This window comes from Fusarium sambucinum, chromosome II, assembly GCF_050947815.1.
Source record: "Fusarium sambucinum isolate potato_lamoka chromosome II, whole genome shotgun sequence".
In the NCBI taxonomy this organism is placed as follows: Eukaryota; Fungi; Ascomycota; class Sordariomycetes; order Hypocreales; family Nectriaceae; genus Fusarium; species Fusarium sambucinum.
In genome coordinates this window covers 4131645-4150573 of record NC_139293.1, presented here as the reverse complement: position 1 = coordinate 4150573, position 18929 = coordinate 4131645, and the positions used below count along the sequence as shown (strand labels likewise).

At 47.8% G+C, this 18929-nt stretch overlaps 10 protein-coding genes across 10 annotated transcripts; 6 read left to right on the top strand and 4 right to left on the bottom strand.

Annotated features, from left to right (window-relative positions):
* Positions 1 to 737: 737 nt before the first annotated feature.
* Positions 738 to 2077, top strand: FSST1_008279 (Metallo-dependent phosphatase-like protein; the record flags this gene model as incomplete). Its single annotated transcript, XM_083225147.1, has 2 exons — positions 738 to 882; positions 936 to 2077. 2 exons carry the CDS (start codon positions 738 to 740, stop codon positions 2075 to 2077), a joined length of 1287 nt encoding a protein of 428 aa, XP_083084240.1.
* Positions 2078 to 2518: 441 nt separating this feature from the next.
* On the top strand, positions 2519 to 3238 carry FSST1_008278 (HAD-like domain-containing protein; the record flags this gene model as incomplete). Its single annotated transcript, XM_083225146.1, has 1 exon — positions 2519 to 3238. One exon carries the CDS (start codon positions 2519 to 2521, stop codon positions 3236 to 3238), a length of 720 nt encoding a protein of 239 aa, XP_083084239.1.
* A 551-nt stretch (positions 3239 to 3789) lies between these two features.
* On the top strand, positions 3790 to 4872 carry FSST1_008277 (uncharacterized protein; the record flags this gene model as incomplete). The annotated part of the gene is made up of 1 exon (XM_083225145.1): positions 3790 to 4872. One exon carries the CDS (start codon positions 3790 to 3792, stop codon positions 4870 to 4872), a length of 1083 nt encoding a protein of 360 aa, XP_083084238.1.
* Positions 4873 to 4945: 73 nt separating this feature from the next.
* On the bottom strand, positions 4946 to 6451 carry FSST1_008276 (uncharacterized protein; the record flags this gene model as incomplete). The annotated part of the gene is made up of 4 exons (XM_083225144.1): positions 4946 to 5617; positions 5664 to 5738; positions 5796 to 6334; positions 6388 to 6451. 4 exons carry the CDS (start codon positions 6449 to 6451, stop codon positions 4946 to 4948), a joined length of 1350 nt encoding a protein of 449 aa, XP_083084237.1.
* Positions 6452 to 7388: 937 nt separating this feature from the next.
* FSST1_008275 (uncharacterized protein) lies at positions 7389 to 8873 on the bottom strand (the record flags this gene model as incomplete). The annotated part of the gene is made up of 1 exon (XM_083225143.1): positions 7389 to 8873. The coding sequence occupies one exon, from the start codon at positions 8871 to 8873 to the stop codon at positions 7389 to 7391; it is 1485 nt and encodes a 494-aa protein (XP_083084236.1).
* Positions 8874 to 10476: 1603 nt separating this feature from the next.
* On the top strand, positions 10477 to 11742 carry FSST1_008274 (uncharacterized protein; the record flags this gene model as incomplete). Its single annotated transcript, XM_083225142.1, has 1 exon — positions 10477 to 11742. The coding sequence occupies one exon, from the start codon at positions 10477 to 10479 to the stop codon at positions 11740 to 11742; it is 1266 nt and encodes a 421-aa protein (XP_083084235.1).
* A 651-nt stretch (positions 11743 to 12393) lies between these two features.
* Positions 12394 to 13767, top strand: FSST1_008273 (histidine phosphatase superfamily; the record flags this gene model as incomplete). The annotated part of the gene is made up of 1 exon (XM_083225141.1): positions 12394 to 13767. The coding sequence occupies one exon, from the start codon at positions 12394 to 12396 to the stop codon at positions 13765 to 13767; it is 1374 nt and encodes a 457-aa protein (XP_083084234.1).
* Positions 13768 to 14401: 634 nt separating this feature from the next.
* Positions 14402 to 15427, top strand: FSST1_008272 (2EXR domain-containing protein; the record flags this gene model as incomplete). The annotated part of the gene is made up of 2 exons (XM_083225139.1): positions 14402 to 14852; positions 14943 to 15427. The coding sequence occupies 2 exons, from the start codon at positions 14402 to 14404 to the stop codon at positions 15425 to 15427; spliced, it is 936 nt and encodes a 311-aa protein (XP_083084233.1).
* Positions 15428 to 15528: 101 nt separating this feature from the next.
* On the bottom strand, positions 15529 to 16413 carry FSST1_008271 (uncharacterized protein; the record flags this gene model as incomplete). The annotated part of the gene is made up of 1 exon (XM_083225138.1): positions 15529 to 16413. One exon carries the CDS (start codon positions 16411 to 16413, stop codon positions 15529 to 15531), a length of 885 nt encoding a protein of 294 aa, XP_083084232.1.
* A 609-nt stretch (positions 16414 to 17022) lies between these two features.
* FSST1_008270 (uncharacterized protein) lies at positions 17023 to 18887 on the bottom strand (the record flags this gene model as incomplete). Its single annotated transcript, XM_083225137.1, has 6 exons — positions 17023 to 17245; positions 17294 to 17469; positions 17521 to 18019; positions 18071 to 18138; positions 18185 to 18568; positions 18621 to 18887. The coding sequence occupies 6 exons, from the start codon at positions 18885 to 18887 to the stop codon at positions 17023 to 17025; spliced, it is 1617 nt and encodes a 538-aa protein (XP_083084231.1).
* Positions 18888 to 18929: the final 42 nt, after the last annotated feature.

Sequence of the window (18929 nt, the reverse complement as noted above, 5' to 3'; positions counted from 1 at the left end):
GCAATTGAGCAGAGATTAATGATCAGACCAAGATTATTGGGCATTATTGCATCCTTAGAGTTGGCGCTATGTGACATTAGTCTTTCGGGATGACGACTCGTTGTGCTCGGGCCGTCTCAGGTCCTCTCCGTTTCCTCCCACATCTCGGATCCGGAACCGAAATCGATCGGAGCATCCTCCAATGATTCCAAGGACAAAGATGGATCATGGAATGAACCCTGACAAGTAAACAGATCTACCAGTTCAAGCGGTATCGATCATTTGTTAAGAAAGGTCGCGGTTTATGTATAAAACTCACTAGTAATATCTCATCCAAGGCATTCAAAGTTCAAAGACGTACCAAAAAACACTCCCGGTTGTTCTATATCCTGTTTTCGACCGGACTAACAACTCGCTAACGTGAAATTGATTGCTGAAGACTCGGAGGAAAAAAAGAACAAGCGCCACCAAGGTGTCGTCGGCACTTACTGTTGACCACGTCTGCACGTATACGAAATTCGCTATCCATGTCACATATGCCCCTCTTTAGCTTGTTCCCCTACTCCAGGTCTAACTCGTCTGGGGATCGTGAGATATTCATTTTAATCGAAAGTTTAAAGGGATGACGCATCGATGTTTTTGTCTACATTCTTAAATGATCCTTCAGCCATGATGTCAAACAACAGAATCCCCAGAAGGATCATCACGACTATCCATCTTTGAACAGCTTTACCGTGGATATCGCCAATTAAATCACGATGAGACGGCAGATCATCGCATTAGCTTCTCTCTCAGCACTAGTCAGTGGTGCTGATGTCGACAACTCGAAGCTTGACCCGCTACAGTTCAAGAAAGATGGTACCTTTCAGATTGCCATCTTTTCTGACATGCATTTCGGACAATGTGAGCCTCGCCACTATTCTTGAGTGAAACATGCGATTGACAATCTTGAACAGATGAATCTTCGACAGGCCCTGAACAGGACCGCAATTCAGTCGAGGTGCTCAATAAAGTGCTTGACTACGACACGCCAGATCTGGTAGTCCTCAATGGCGATCTCATCAACGGTGACTCAACATGGAAACACAACAGCACACACTATATCGACATGATTGTTGAGCCTATGATCAACCGCAGTCTGACCTGGGCGTCTACTTATGGTAACCATGACCATAACTACAACATCAATGGTGATGATATCCTTGTACGTGAGCAAATGTGGCCAGGAGCACGCACTCAGAAAATGGTCAACGAAACAAAGTCGGGCACCACGAATTATTATCTTCCAGTCTATCCCTCTGACTGCTCTGATACATCTGATTGTAGCCCTCAGCTTATACTGTGGTTCTTCGACAGCCGCGGTGGAAACTATTATCAGGGCAGCTGGCAGGAGAACTGGGTTGACCAGAGCGTGGTAGACTGGTTCAATGAAACCAGCACCGAGCTAACAAGCAAGCACAACAAAACCATCCCATCACTTGCCTTTGTTCACGTACCCCCCAACGCAACAGTCGCGCTTCAAACAGAGCTTGGTATTCGAAAGAATTACCAGCCTGGTGTCAACGATGACCCTCCAGTCCCTCAACAGGGATACGGATGGTGCGCGGACGGTACCCCAACTTACGACTGCCCATACGGCGGCCAAGATGTACCTTTTATGGAAGCCCTAGTCACTATCCCTGGAATCATTGGTTTGTTTTATGGTCACGACCACGGAAACACATGGTGCTACCGTTGGGATACCAAGCTCGATGGCATGGAAATCGAAGGCAACGGCATCCATCTCTGCTACGGACAGCACTCTGGCTATGGCGGATACGGCGATTGGATCCGAGGCGCGCGAGAAATTATTGTGACAGAGGACATGTTGGAGAAGAGCGAAGTGGAAACATACATTCGACTTGAATCTGGCGACGCAGTAGGAAAGGTCACGCTCAACTCGACTTTCAACGACGATTACTATCCCGCAACGCCGAATACTTTGACTTACATGTCGGAGGACGAGAGCAGTGGCGCGTTCAGCCTTTCAGGAAGCTCCGAGTCTATTGTGGTGGCAGTTGGAGGATCACTGGCAGTAATCGCGTGGTTGATGGTTTGAGAATGTTCTTTCTACGATTCATGATGATCTGAGATACCCATGCTCTAGTTTTTTTGTCTTTATACCACTTGAATGATTTACTAGCGTTATTGCAATACAGTCATACCACCTACTCGTTCGTTTCTTAAGTGAAATCAAGGTCTTAACCACATTTGTAGTATTGTTGTCGACTTGTATGCCAGTTGTCTGGATTGGCTTCCACTTTCTCACAGTCTGATTCATTAATATATCGCATAATGGCACATTCTCCGTTGGTTTTCTTGATCCAATGTCATACAGTGAAAGACACTTTCCAGGGCAGCCAATCATAACAGAATCATGTCCCCTGTCAGCCCGACTATACACAATTGGTAATCACATCATTGTACTGTCAGCATTTAAAACCTGGGACAGAGACAAAACTGCTTCCCATGCCGATGCACTTTTGACCCACCAGATACGATGTCTTCAAGCCCAAGTAAAGTCAAAGCAGTCTTTTTCGACTTCATGGGCACTTGCCTTGACTGGCACAGCAGTGTCGTCAACGCATTACCCCCCGCCATTCCCAAGCATGAAGCCTCGGAGCTGGCTCTTGAATGGAGAAGAAAATACTTCATTGCCAACAGCGAGCGTCTTTCTCAGCAACTTGAACCCGAGGATATTGACGACACCCTGATCCGAGTCCTGGATGATGTCCTCGGTGAAATGCCGGACCACGAACCGCACTTCAACCCAGAGGTCAAGACAAAGCTCATCAATGCCTGGCATGCTCAGCCAGCTTGGCCAGAAGTTCGACAAGCAATTGAGTCCATCCGTAATGATCTCGGTCTCGAGGTATTTGTTCACGCCAACGGCACTACACGTCTGCAGCTCGACCTCACTCGCTTTTCTGGACTTAACTTCAACATGCTCTTCTCGAGCCAGTTGCTGGGCACATACAAACCCGACCCCGAGGCATATAACAAGGCTTTGTGGCTTGTCAAACTCCAACCCGAGGAAGTCGTTTTGGTTGCAGCACATGCGTATGACTTGAGAGGTGCGCAGGCTGTAGGTATGAAGACGATCTACATCCATCGATGGACGGATGATGTGGATGAGGATATGGAAAAGATCAAAGGCGAATTCGGGGCTTTTTTGGAAGGGATGAAGGAACTTCCTGCTACGATTGAAAAATTGCTATGATAGCATTTAAACCTTTTCTATACAGGAACCTGGCTTGGGGGTCTCATGAATCCTTGCCTCCCTCGAACCGTCCCAGGACTTGATGCTATTTGCGTCGCTCTTTTTTGTGTGCAACCTTGATTGATCTCATTGGGAATGTCTGTCCTTTGACCCCGATCTAATCCAATTATATCCAAGACATGCGCAAAGTCCAAGCGATATCGTCGAGCAATCAGCTACTTTTGGGATGGTCAAGACCGCTGATCAATGCCACTGTTGTCACTGTTGTCAGCCATCTAGCGGCTGTAAGACGGCGCAGCACTGCTCGCACAATCAACCATTTACGGTCTAGCGTTTGTTTCCAGTATCACTGACCTGGATGATGGCCTCCATCTCGAGCAATGATCCTGATTGGGAATAACCTCTTGTCAGTTGCTGTAAGTGTTGATAGACAGTTATCCACTGGGCATTCTTTCTCTTCAGATAAAAAGCCACTGTTATCCTTTCCGCGTATTATTCTTCATCCTTTGTTACCATTCAATACGCCCAAGAATTTGACCCTACTCAAAAGCATGTATTCTGATCAGAAAGACTATCAGCAGCAATCCTCAGCTGTGTCGGAACTCCTGTATGAGGACCATCATTACCACCAACAACCTCCCCCAACTTACGAAGAATACAACACCATATCCCACATTTCGCAACAGACCAGGCCGTCGTCCCGGCCTATTGTCCTTCCTTCATCCTCAATTGGAGGTGGCCTGGAAGCTACGCCCCCTTTCATTAGGGCATACCCTCCTGTTCTTGGCTCGTATGGAATCTCTTCCTCCGAGTTCATGGCTATCGTTGATGCTCTCAACGTTGCCCTCGCTGAGCCCGCGCCTTTGAAAGCCATTCAAATTGCCGGCGATGGCCTTGGTTTCGTGCCTGATCCTGTTTGCCAGGGAGTTTCCTTGGGCCTCGGTCTGGCTGCCGGTACCGCAACGGCCGCAACAGCATACATCAGGCCTAAGAGGGTCCTTGAAAGGGTAAACCGCGGCATTTTTTCTCCAAAGGGCTTGAAGATGGAGATCTTGAAAGATGAAGAGATTATGCGACACCTCAAGACTACAGCCAGAAGCCTTGAGCCGTTGCAAAGACTTCAGGAGATCAGCCATTGCGTCGAAGCCTTGTCTTTCGATGTAGAGCCTCCGGTCAAATGCAGCAACGTACTAGATCGCGTCAGCGCAAAGCAAGCTGCGATGAAGCAAGTCAAGAAAGCGGAGAAGAAACAGAAGAAGGCGGACAAGCGACATGATAAGCGCGAAAAGGCAGCTGAGAAGTACAACTACCCGATCGGGTCTATAGAAGAGCGTTACGACTCTGATACGGAAAGTCGGATTGAGAACGAGGCCAAGATCGTGGGATTGGAGGATAAGATCACGGAAATAAATGCCAAGGCGGATGCAAAGTTGCAGGATGCGTGCGACAAGAAGGTTCGTGAGATCGAGAAACGACGGACGAAGGACCTGAAGGAAGTGGAAAAGGATCGAGTGAAACTAATAGAGAAGCAAGACAAGGCTATAGCTAAGTCGCAGAAGAAGTCAGGGGAGAGAGAGGAGAAGGACGAGAAGAAGGTAGCCAAGCTCGAATGGCTCATGATTCGAGCCCTCTGAGATCCCATTAATGGGGGCATTATCCTTTGCTTTTCATGGGTGTTAAATACTCCAATATAGATGTTATAGACAATCAAGAGCAATCTAGCCTCCACGACCTCAATTCTCGCCGTCGTCCAATCTCAAACCCATGGGTACCAGCAATAACATCATTCATAACCTCTTCGGCCATTTTCAGCTCAGCACTTCCCGCTAGCAAGTTCATGCATGCAATCTGTAGAGGAAATATGAACAGTAGCGGCTCCGTCCCTGTAGACTTTTCACCGAGACTTGAAATTGCCAGTTGGCATATCTCAATCGCAATAGCCGTTCTGATTGTCTGTTGATCCTCAAAAGCAACTGGTATCTCAGCCACTAAAGGGATTCTGAGATTCATGCAGAGATCTGACATGCATAGGATGATGGCTCTTTGCAGCGCAAGCAATGCCTTGTCTTTGACAGTGTGTTGGGTCTCATCACTGTTTGGTATCGAACTTGACAAAGGGCGGGGATGATGGTAAAGTAGTCCCCAGTCTTCAAGATCTGAAAGGGTTGTCTCAACACGCTGGTGCAAGCGGCCCGCAAAGTCGTCATCGACTTCACCTCTTTCCACGATATCCATGTCATGAAGTTGACCTGGAACACGGGCGAATATCTCGTGGAGAGTGTCGCTGGAGGTCTTTAGCACATCTGCTGGCCACGGGATCGTCTGCCAATCAGCCAGTTCAAGGTAACAATGACAGCGTTTTATCAGCGCGCAAACAATCTTTCCAAGTTAGTTACGGTTCGATGTGACAACGAATGATACCTACAATCTCGAAGCGACACTGTCGTAGAAGCTCCCTGTCTAGAGGTGTCCGATGCCTCCACGGACCCCTCAGCTTGACCTACATGGAACCATGATCAGTGAAAACTCGAGTATAAAAGTCATCAAGGCTTCATACCAGCTGAGAGATCCCCTCATAGTGTCTTAACCAGCCATTTTTGTCCGTAAAAGCAATAGTCTCAAACATGCACAGGCAAAGCACGCTCACCAGCGTATCCCACTCCAGGGCAGCTGTAGAACTCGACAAGTCCGTGTGCACCTTCTTCAGTGCCTTCACGTATTCCTGTGTTCCCAAGTCAAAGATGCGTTTATCCGAATTAGTCTTCCCAAAGTACACCGCTGCCAGTGCCCGTATAGCAAGAGGTCGTGTTGAGGAAGAAGAGGGGAGTGATTCGAGGTTGGTCATTAATGGTATGACTCCCTCGATCTTGGAGAGTAGATGAGCGTGAATTATGTCATTCTCGTTGATGAGCGGACAGACCGGACGACAAGCTTGTTGTTGCTTGTGAACCAGTTGCAATTGAAGTTCCCCAGACTTGACTGTAGGTTTGTCTGTAGAGAATCTCTTTGTCTCATCAACGAATTCTTCATACGTGACATATCCCTCGCAACTCAGACCAGCCTTTTCGCATCGCTGGCAATGTGGCTTTCCCTTGTCTACAGTGAGCGTTAGTGAACATGCCCCAAAATGGTAGGTGGTTCATAAGTACCGCATTTAACGCGTCTTCGCTTGCAGGTTCTACAAGCTTTACTTCTTCCGCCACGGTTAACCATGTTTGCGTCTTGGGGTTTCGTTGAGGCACGAACCGTAGGAGGTGTCAGGTTGAGATGCGGAGCAGAAGGATCTCTACCTACTCCGTACCGCATACCGGATTACCATCCTATTAGGCTATGACAACAGGTTGCCAAGCAGTTTCCTTACAATGCGCCACGCTTGAGTCGTCATCATCATTAGCCTCGATACGAGAAATGCCCATATAGGATTAATGGCAACACCTATCGATATAGTTCTAGACCTTTTCTGTCGAACTTTTAGACATTAGGATTGTGACCTTTACCATGTTTGGCAGTATCCATTTCTAAGCGATGCTTACTATGGAGATGTACCTTACTGCAACGCCTTACTGGGAGTTGTGATGATAAATTACAAGATTTAGTCAAGCGACTGTGTTGATACTCACGATAGACCAAATGAAGATTATCTATTCTGTGCAACAAGTAATCAGCCATGAACAAGATGTCTTATCTCTTATTATTCAGCCCTATTACCTTCTGAGTAAGCGGCCGCTGAGATATCGTCCCCCAGTTGTTCTGTACGCTTGCACCAATCATGACCAGCTGCCAAGCTCTTAATCCCAGCTAGTAATCGTGTCAATGGGACATTGACCCTCTCAGCAAGAAAAGAGCTTTCGACTCCTTGCCAAGGATCATCTGGAAATTAACTCTTACCTGAGAGTGAAGCAGGGGTCCTCGCCGGTGTTTCACAGCCACCTCAGGGGTCACATGCGATTGTACTTTGAATCAGTCAATTCTCTAGATGGCCTCCTTGTCTAACATGCCCTAACCTAAACTCCGTATCTCAAGGTACCTGTTTGAGTATACACTTGATCTCTTCACTTTATATCTATGTAAACATGCTGTACCTATATGTAACACACTCCATGCAAAATTAATATGCCACTCTATTACCAATTACATTGTTCGTGTCTCGTCATGATGAATGCTGTTTGATGCTCTCCCTATAACCCGATGCTGCGCCCTGGCAGAAATAGTGATCAATTATCAGCTCCTCCGCCTTGATGTCCAGCCAACCTGGCGCTGAGTCGCCGATACCGAAGCTCAGCAGAATCTCGTCATCAAGGTAGCCGTGGCTACGTTGCGCTGGCTGGTCTCCGTGATACACCATGCTTCCAGTCCAGATGTACTTGCTGTTGGTCTCACCGTGATATGTGAGCTTCTTGCTAACGCTCATCATATGGTAGGGCGCAACAGGCGAGTAAACAACGATACGATGGTCGTACCACGTGTTTGTGTATTGAGGAGGGTCGTAGCGCATCTGCACCATGCCCATAATGACAGTGTTATTTGCCGCAGGCTCGCAAGCCCCGCGATTGCAAAGGGTCAAGCTCAGCATGGGCGTCGATTGGTGGACTCGCTTGTCGGTGAGCATAACGTCGTTCATACAGGTCTGGGTGGCCGAGTGCCATGTCTTGCCCTCGTGATCGGGGGGGAAGGGCTCGTCGACCGCGGACTCGGCTTCGGCGTCCATGTTCTGGACAGGCTCTTCGGTCGAGTTAAAGCGGTAGAGCTGGCTAGGCTCGACCATGAACATCATCTCGTCATCGTCATCGCTAAAAGGGTTGTAGACTGGAGCCCAGTTCTTCTCGCGTTGGTATCGAGCATCGGATTCTTCACCCTCGGGGGGTTGGCGTCGGAGAAGGATGGGCTTGTCGAATTCAATGGCTGGGAGTTCTTTTGCGTGCTTGCCCATTTGCTTTACGAGCTCAGGGACAGCAGCGCGGGCATCGACAATGTACATGCCCTCGCAGAGGTTCTCATCGTTGACCTGGTGGGTGAAGATAAGCATGGGAGTGCCGTTCTTCCTCCAGAAGAGCTTCATGTCCTCGGGGCCAATGTATTTATCCATGTCAGGTTGTCGCTTGCAGTGATGCTCGGGGCCTTGGGACTCTGTAAAGTCCTCAACAAGCATCTTGTGCCAATCGTTATCCGCAGTGAGCTCGGGCCGGCCGAACGCATCCCAGGTAAGGCTAACAAATGTGGCGACTTGCTGGGCGCGTCTGTACTTTTTGCCCTTGATATCTTGGTCGACATGGGGAGCGCGGGCAATGACGAGGAAGTCATGCTTGCTGCCCTTTGGCAGTTCAAGAAGGGTCGGATTCATAATCTTCTGGCCAGTCTTCTTGACGTTGATGGTATTGTAGAAGCCCAAGTTATTGCGTCGACTGGTGAGCAGACGGTAATCGTTGGTTCGCGAGAGCAGAGGATCGAAGCCTGTGTTTTTGGGGCCGAAAAGGCTGTCGCTCATGGTGAACATGACGATCATGCCGACGATCATGGCGGTTATCATTACATAGAGAATGATGCGCCTCGGGTGAGGGTGTGGGATTCGGACTTGAGACAAGCGCAGGCTCAGGTTGCGCATGCTGTTGGGCAAACGCATATTGGAGATGCGCATCTTGACGTCGAGTGGCCGCTTGGGCGGGGCAGGATATGCGACGTCGCGGTTGAGGTAGAGGAGGGTCGACCTCACATGGAGGGAAAGAAAGAGGACGTGTCTGGCTGGCTAGACTACTCGACTGAATCGATTCGAATTGAGATGGCAGGCAGGCAGGCAGTGACAGTGATGAGCAGTCGAGTAGCAGAAAAGGCGGAGAAGTATAAAAAAGAAAGTACGGTAAAAGAGCGGATAGAAAAGAAAGAATTAAAGTCAAGAATTGAAAGGAAGGAAGCGTTACAGCAGAGTTGGATCCAGGTCCCCCTAATCACGATCCATTCATTAACTTTTTTTTAAGGGGAGGGAGGGGGGGGGGAGGATCCATTGGATCCATGTCACCAAATTGTTCTAGGCCAGGTCCCAGTTCAAATTTACTTGGTCAATGCTGTTTTGCTGTTGAGCTGCGCCACAATTAACAAAAAACCCCCACCAAGACTGCTATAATTGCAACCAGCAGTCCGAGAATCAGGGCTCTCCATCCATTTAGCGAGATAGAGAATAAAAGCCGCTGATCTCTTTTTTGTCCAAGGTACGAAACATTAGGTTATCAGCAACTTTTGGTGAACCTATTAGCCCTGCACGTGGGTCAGTTGTCCAAACACATCATGTTCAATATTCCTGATTTCCATCCAAACACACTTTCCTAAAGTCTAGACTGACCTGCCAAGGTTCTGTAAAATCCAAACGTGGCACAGTAGTGTACTATCTAGATTGTGGAGAACCCACATGACATGGAGTGCATCAAGTCACTCGCAACAGCTTCCATGTCTGTCCAACTTTCTCTCCTCCATTCTAGTCTAGAGTCGCAACGCCAAGTCTGCAATCGACAAGAGAATTCAGTGGAGAACAGATTGTCAAGATGGAAATTGGCGATTTGCCAAGCGAATTCTATCCACCAAATCAGCCCTACAAAGAACTCTATTCACAACGCAACAAATGCTTAATTGTTGGTATTGTCGTTGGCCACCCCAAGCACTGATGGTTGCCTCAACGCGTCAATATCATGCGTCAACCACACCTGCATCACCCGCAAGAATCGCATCACCACGTCTGAACTAAACCTGACGCGTAAGCCTCCAAGCCCCAATTCAATTCTTGATCCTACAGGATGTCGTCTTAATGTTGTGCCGAATCTGACTCTGTGATTTTGACGACAACTTACTACCCTACACCAATGACATAATGACATGCAAATTAGCCACCAGTGACAGGTAGGTACACAATCACCGCAAAATACTTTGCGGGCGCTGTGTCCATTATTTTTAATGCACTTGAGATGTCTTGGTTTTACCCAATGCAAAACGCATTCAGCCTATTTTTCCACAGCTGGGATGATACTAAAAACTTCGCACAATTCAGCGCGACACATTGGTAAAGCATTCTTGACTGCTCTTGTCATGTCAGATTGGGGTTAATTGGTGCTGACGGCCCACGAGGCTGGGCGTCATGTTGAAGATACCAGACATCATTCTTCTCCGCACCAGTGCTGACGACACTACAGCAACGTTCATCTCACATTTTAATCTTTAGAAAATCATCACCACCATCATTCAGTATATCCATCATGTGTGAAGGAATGTTCGGTCTCGAGTGTTGGTTTATCTCGGCGCCATTGCGTAACCAACGAGTCGGATTAGGAACGAGTCATGATCTGAGTTGTTGGTTAAAGCAGGGCGAATTCGGAAAGTCCATCGGTGGCCTAAAGGGCTTCTGCGTCCTCAACAGCTCCTTCGACGCCTTTCATCTACTCTACAGGCCTTCTGTAGATTTACAAAACCTGGCTTTGGTACAACTTGACCAAGCGTTGAAGAAGCGCAATCGTCTCGCTCCATTCTCTCCGATAGAGAAGCTTCCACTAGAGTTGATGAGCAGCATCTATCTGTACCTTCAGCCAACTGATCACATCGCCCTTGGGCTCTGCTCTCGAAGCCTATGGATCCGAGCGGTGACTACTATTCACCACTCTCGCCGCTTATCATCATGGGTGGATACACCCATGTTCATTGGGGGTAGTAGACAGTTGCTTGTTCTTCGGCAGGTCATCCACGACCAGGAACCTGAACTTCAATCACCTCAAAAGGGAAACCGAGATGCAGTTCGCGAGACAATGATTCTGCAGAATCCTCAACTGCTTGACGTGCTGAAGTATGCGAGGAATCAGAGTTTGTTACACGACTATGCTTCCCTGACTTCCTCGGACTTGAATCCTCCATACTTTCGAGAACTCGTCCGGCTCTTACCGTCAACTGGTATTTCGAAAAGTCTCCACGTGTTGATGGAGTCGTGTTTATTACCCGGAGAATTTGACGATAAAAGGCAGTGGTACCTTCGTGACTTCACTACTAACGAATACATCCGAATGGAACTTGTTCAAGATCGTACCATCTCTGAGCATGATACGATCTCGCTAACTAGAAATCCTTGGATGACCCTAGATATCTTACTCATATGGCTTATTACATGGCAAGCGGGATATGACAAACCATCAAAAGAAGTCCCTAGAGGGAACCCAAGAGACCAAATCAAGAAGATCTTTACCAACGGTGTCAGCGTTACCGCCTACGATATTGCTCAGATCCGTGCATATTTCACGGACATGTACTATGGTCGATGGGCAGGCCATTCTTTAGATGTTGTACAGCTGGTGCAGAGCAAGATGGAAAGTGGCTGGACTGATATAACGGGTGAGATTCAGGATGTCTCCCAACAGTGGTTTGTTGCGATATACCTTGAAGCATTTCTACTCAAAGAAACGAAATATCTTGAACACTGGGGGCGTTTTGCAAGAGACCAGATCAACAAGTATGATACACAGCCGGGTGTCTATTGATGATGCCGCTAGGCCACAAGCTGTACTCAATTGATGGCCCAGTTTTTAAGCGTAAGAGGTTGAAACAAGACGGTGACACAATCAGTGGATCTTAAAAGGCTTGAACATGTCGAAAATCTACTTCAAAGTTGGTCTAATGCATGGAAAAAGAGATTAAGTATGATGCAGAGGAGGCCGAGTCCCGTTATGCGTTGGTCCCATTGTGAAACATATGACTCGACAACAGCTGGGCATTCGTCCAACAAGTTTAATATTGTGATAAACGCGTCGCCTTGAATCGCGATGAGGTTGTATTTCTTGATTTTTTGAGCCGCCAAGTCCACTCGCTCGGATAATGCGGCCTCGGCTGACGGCTTTGCCAATGTGCTGGTTATGGAGCCTCAAATCTCCGCACCCAATCAGAGGGTTACACAGAGACATACTGCAAGGAACAAAGACAGGCCAGGCAGGTTTAGTCGTGGATCTTATTTATGCTTGTGACGTCAAGGACACGGCAATCGACATGGAGACCCTTTACCATCGAGACCAATGATCTCATATGGAAAGGGGAAAGAAAATACACTAAGGATATAATAGACCTGTCGGTAGTCAATTGAGTTTACTTTGTGATCCTCAGAGTATCTGGACTTTTACTGCTGACTACTACTCGCAATGCCTCGCCAAACTACACCTCTGAGCAAGGCTCTTGTTAGCCTGCTGCCTATTGCAGCTCAGGCTTCTGCAGCTTCTCTCAACTCCGAGTATACTTTCAACCCTCTGCATCACCTCACCGGAATCGCACCTTACTTCGAGTCCCAAGATCCTCCCGCCTCTCCCGATGTGCCTCAGGGCTGCACAGCTGAGCGTGCCGCTTACCTGGTGCGACATGCTGCCATTTACGCCAACGACTTTGACTACGAGGAGTACATTGAGCCCTTTGTCGAGAAGCTCGAGAACAAGACTGGCGTGGATTGGTCCAAGATCCCCTACCTGAACTTCCTTGCCGATTGGGAGGCCCCCATCTCGGACGCCGAAGTGTCCCTATTGACCAACCTTGGCCGTCTTGAGGCTACCAAATTGGGAGTTGACCTTGAGTTCCGATACCCCGAGTTCAAGCAGCCCAAGAAGGTGTGGACTTCCACCGCTGAGAGAACCGTCAAGTCCGCCCAGTCCTTTGTCCGTGGTCTCCAGGCCGACGACACAAACATCAAGGTTGAGCAAATCTACGAGTCTGAGGAGTCTGGTGCCGACAGCTTGACTCCCTACAAGGCTTGCCCTGCTTACTCTGGCTCCACCGGTAGTGAGGAGTCTTCTGAGTACCAGGAGAAGTACGCCAAGCCCATCGTCGAGCGCTTCAACGCTCTTGCATCCGACTTCAACTTCACCATCAGCGATATCTTCGGCATGCAGCAGCTCTGTGGTTATGAGACCGTTGTCCGTGGAAAGTCCCCTTTCTGCAACCTAGAGCTCTTCACCCCCGATGACTGGCTAGGTTGGGAGTACGCCGAGGACGTCCGATACCACTACAACGCTGGATATGGTAACGAGATCTCTGGATACGTTGGCATGCCTTGGCTCAACTCGACCGCTGATCTGCTCATGAGCGGCGATTCTGACGAAGACCTTTATGTTAGCTTCACTCACCGTGAGCTTCCTCCCATGGTCCTTGTTGCGATGGGTCTCTTCAACAACTCCGAGCCCGGTGGCAGCGAGTCCCAAATCAACGACACCATGCCCCTCACCAAGATCAACTACCGCCGTGCCTGGAAGAGTTCACACATCCTCCCATTCCTGAGCAACATTGCCATCGAGCGACTGAACTGCACCGGCAGCTACGGTTACGAAGACGGAGAGTACTACCGTGTTCTGGTGAACAGTGCGCCCCAGCCCCTGCCCACTTGCGAGGATGGTCCTGGAACTAGCTGCACCCGAGATAGCTTTGAGGAATACGTTCAGTCTCGTGTTGACAAATTCACTGGCTTCACTGATAAGTGTGGTGTGGACTATGACAACTCTACCGACATTCTGTCTATTTACCACGAATAATGAGTTTCAAGATTAGATAAACTTCACGTAATGAATATTTAATACACTTTTGTACAAATGATACTTTTTCTTTAGATTAAACTCATGTTAAAATGAGTTTACTCGCAGCGTTAACAGCAACATGTTCTCGTTAACAGATCAAGGTTACGCAATAAGACGTCTAAGAGGATAAATTAATAACTATCTGAGTGATGATTGAGTAGAAGTTGAGTTTCTTTAACTTCAATGCTCTGTTTGGGGCCAATGAGAAGATTAAAACCCCTCAGGATATCACAAACACTGACCGTTAGAAGCACGGAAGACGAACTTAATAGGTCAGTTTATGCAACTTAGATCGACTTTCTCGGCTATTGGTATTTATACCCTTAATCTTAAGACGTTCAAGTTATGATGTCTACCTACAACAGAGCATATATAGTGAACCCTAAAAATTGTTATTCTCTTTTATAAACAATAAGTATTAAACTCTTTCAGAGTGTTAAAGTCTATAGACGTGCATTTAAAGAATCCAAATTTCGAAGGCACAACAGGTATATATATAGTTAACACCCCCCTCTTAATGTCTTGATACTCGTCCATCTTGTTTTAGTCTGCTTCTCGTCACAACCCCTCACACACTATCAAAATCGTAGCGATGTGTATGGAAAGCTCTTTCTGTAACCTGTGTTCCAAACAAGATGAGCACTCAGCTCGAACCTTCAGTTTATTTCCCATGTTCCCGCCTGAGATCCGTATGCTCATTTGGGAAGCTGCTCTTCCTTTACCACACGAAGACTCCCAGACTGCGTATAACATCTGGGCATCGGAATGGAGGGAAAGGAAGAATATCAAGCTCCCTGGGAAGCAAGACGCCCCAGTTAGCTTGTTGAGGGCCTGCTCCGAGTCTCGGGATGTCGCATTGGCAACAGGCTCATTTTTGGAGCTGAGCCATATGTCCTGTTCCATGATACCACGGCCAAGTTTCGAGCCTATATGGATTGACAAAAGGATCAAGACTCTGATGATGCCCATTCACGCTTCAGCCTTTTCGAAGATTAATTATTTTCCGAAAAGCATACAGGCTGTTGCTACGCTCGCTGCACTGCGTGCGTTACCCCCTGACAACAAATGGATACAGAACGCATGGCAATTTCTGGCGTCAACAAAACGTTCCCACAATATCAAAACGATCTTAGCTGGTGTCATGTGGATACCGCTTTGCTATAGCAAGGGAACCAATATGGAAACTCATCCCTGCGTAGATTCGGACACTGCCGCGGTGTCGCTCGACGATCCAAAGATGCTGGACTATTTGACCTCAGCATTTGAGCGGCATGCGGTAACGACACTGGGAGAACGACTGTCTCCGGAATGCTACCGGAAGAGCGCCAGGAACTTTCTCGTCCTTGCTAGGCTCATGGAGAGAATTTTATACAGCCGAGAGCAACACCTTGTACCCAATGGCTTCGAATTGAAGGCCGCTATCATATTTGGAAGACCGTACTTTGGCAGATGTTTGCCTTTTGAGCGGTGTGTGCGAATTATAGACGGTCTTGTGTGTCGTAGTGAGGACGAGGCAGATTTGGAGGACTGGGGTAGTGGGATAGAATTCATCGAGAGATTGCCTCGTCAAAGTTCTTTGATTGGTAACGAGATAATGAGAGGTCTCATCGAACAATAGAGGATATCTATACAGAATGCACGCTGGCGTATAATGAAGGAAAATATCATTCAATGGTCAATAAACTAAGAATACATCCCTCCAAGTTTTCTTTCGGACTATTACTTGGTTTTAGAACCCGCTTTCTGCTCTTCCAACTTGCGCTCAAGAACATCAACACCTCCAGATTTCTTGATCAGGCTATCAAAAGTACCAATTGGGAAGAGAGTAGCGTATCGCGCCGTCCCTGCTGAGCCACCTCTGGAGACTAAATGTGGTATTTTTGGTTGACTGAGATCAAAGGCAACTTGTTTTGCCCAAGTCGTGGCATCTGGCTTGACAATCCCTGGCATATTTCCAGCCATTGTTGATTCAATTTCTTCTTTGGCAATGCTGTAAATGGAGTCTTTCGGGAGTTCGGCACCAAGCGCGTTGACAAAGAATGTTGATTTGACAGCGCCAGTCAACAAGTTGATGACTCGAATACCAAACGGTTCAAGCTCAAGTCTCAAACTTTCCGTCAAGCTGGTTGCTGCTGCCTTTGATGCTGCATAAGCGCCTTGGAATGGGGTGCCGACGCCAAGTAGCCCTGAGGCAGACGTATTGTTGATGAGCATACCGCCATTCGAAGATGCAATCAAAAGCGGTAAGAAGATCCGAGCCACTCGAATGATTGAAAAGACATTCAGTTCGAAAACCTCATGGATCTTGTCTAAATCGACATCGAGGATGGGCGTGCTGTATCCTGTACCGGCATTGTTGACCAGGGCATCCAGTGAACCTCCTGTGAGTTTCCTGACCTCGTCTGTAGCTTTTGAGATGGACTCATTGGAGTTGACGTCCATTTGTATGCATTCGATGCCGGCTTCTTGGAGAACCTTTAACTTTGAAAGGTCTCGACCTGATCCGAAGACTCGCCATCCGAGCGGCTTCAGAGCCAGTGCCAACGCAGAGCCAAGGCCGCCATCTGAGCAGCCGGTTATCAGGATTGTTCTTGGTTGAGACATGTTTGACAAAGGTATACAAGATAGATTATGAAGGAAGAAAAAAGACCTGGAACGAAAGTCGAGTTCATTCGTTTTTAGACCAAGATTAGAGGCGAAGTGGATACAGGACTGGTTACATCAAACTGCCGTCTTTTAAATAACAATAGACAACCAACGTGGAGACTTATGTTATTTATTAGTCCAGTCATCTAGCCAACTTGTCTCTATCTTACAGGCTGATGATTACTAATAAAGACCTCGGGGAACCGCCGAATGCCGTCTTATGTGAGAATTGCCCGAATAGAACAAGTGATAAGACCCCTGCTGAACAGAGAGCTATATTTTAGGCGTATTGCTTGGATTATTGGCTATAGCTCGTGTGTTAGGGCTGACTCTGTCATTCTCACATAAATCCTTCATCAGGGACTGGGGTACTCTCAGAAGCTACCGGGAATTTCGATGCCTTGCCAACAAGGCCCTTTCGAATTTAAAATTATACTTCAAATAGCATTTCTTTAAACACAACTAACAAAGTATCGGTATACCGTGACACGGGATAAACAATTACCAGTAGAGTTATGAACCTTCTAAAGCAAACCTGGTATATGGGGCTCTGAAGCCTAGTCGAGATTACACTCTTCCCATGGCGTGCTCGATCTCTTCAAGTGCAGCAAGAACCTTCTCATCATATTGCCTTCGCCCAACAATCTGCAGACTGATTGGCATACCGGCAAATGTCTCAGGGTCGTACTGATCGTATACAAATTTATCATCATTGTTCTTGGGGACATAGTTGACATCCTTAGGATCCTTAGAGGGATCAACTGTTGTGACTGGGAAAACTGCTGCAGGGCTGCGGTAATGTCAGCGAGTTACCTGCGTCTCAAAGGTATTAACTTACTAGTCCAGTAGGTTCCAGTGAGCGGTATATCCCCAGTAACGTGACTGTTCATGGGGAGATGCCGCTCCGAAATAAGGTGGGCACAAAATGACATCGACTTCTCTACCGTCGTCGTTGCCCGTATAGGACCAGGCGCGAGCATATGCGGCGCGGTAGTCTTCTCGCTTAGTGCAAAGCTGAATCAAACGTTAGTAAATGTTTAGCTGAACTGTCAAAGTTTCACTTACCTCCCACAACTCGTGCATGTTCATGTTCTTCACGCTTGGCTGTTCTATAATGAACTTTGTCAGAGGAAGAACAGGCTCCCCGGCTGCTTCGAGAAGATCCAATGCTTGCTTTCCTCCATCAGGCCAGTATAATGCTGAGAGGATTTCCCAACCCTTTGCATGGTCCAGAGGTTCACAGTCCCAGTCTATGACTTGGTGGCCAGCTTTGCGACAAGCCTCTGCCACTTCTCTCAAAGCTCTGGTCATTGGCGGATGGGGCTGGACGACACCATCCCACCATTGAATGGCAATCTTCAGAGGCCGATCGAATTTGTATGGTGTCCACTCCTTGGCGGTAAGAGAAGGATCGATGAGCCATGGTTTGGATGCCAGGGCTACCTTCATAAAAAGCTCAAGCGACTCGCGGTCGACAGCCATCGGACCTCCTGTAGAAGACACAGTTTCTTTTCCAATCATGATTGATCGTGCACCCATGGTGGAGATTCGCTTGAGAGTCGGTCTGTGACTGTATCAGCATATATTGATGCCAAATCGATCTGAGGGCGCTCACTTGAAACCATAGATTCCGTTATGGGCTGCTGGACAACGAATACTACCACCAATATCTCCGCCAACACCCTATTAATGTCAGCGCAAATATATGCTTGACAGGGAAGCCGCTTACCAGAATACTTCCTCGGAATCCAATGAGGGCTCCTTCGCCCCCGCTGCTACCGCCAGACGTCAAATCGCGGTTGAATGGGTTTACAGTTCGTCCATATATGGTGCTACTCGTTTCAAGATGCATGATCGTCTGAGGCTGTGTGGTTCGTACGTAAAAGACACATCCTTCGTCATACAGATTGTCGTAAAGAAGGTTGGATCCATGAGCCTTGTTGATCCATGCTACAAAAGACGCATGGGTCGTCACATTCTTCCCAACCATGCCGTGATGTTCCTTGGCCGAAATTGGCAGACCAAAGAGCATGCCTTTGGGTTCAGGTAAAGAATCAAGATATTTGGCTCGTTCAATAGCTTCGTCCCACATGAGAGTGACCAGGCAGTTGGTCTAACACCACCGTTGTCAGTACTGCATACTGTCTTTAATGGATATTACATACCGCAACTTGAGCTAACGCAGCTCTCCGCAAGAACGCACGAGTTACTTCTTCCACCTTGATTTCTCTCTTCCGGAGGACGTCTAAAAGTCTTATGACAGAGTACTTTTCGGTGATCTCTATCTCGCGTGCAGTCAAGACTGCTTTGGGGAGGTCTCGTGAGTTGAGGGGGAGCTCATCTGGGATTCCTTGCAGCTTGGGCTCAACCTTGGCAAGACCGATATCTCTTTGCTGCAGTACTGCAGCTACTGTTTCTTTGTAGCTTGCCATCTTGTCTTGGTTAGTCTATGACGATCTAGTGAAGGGTTAGCT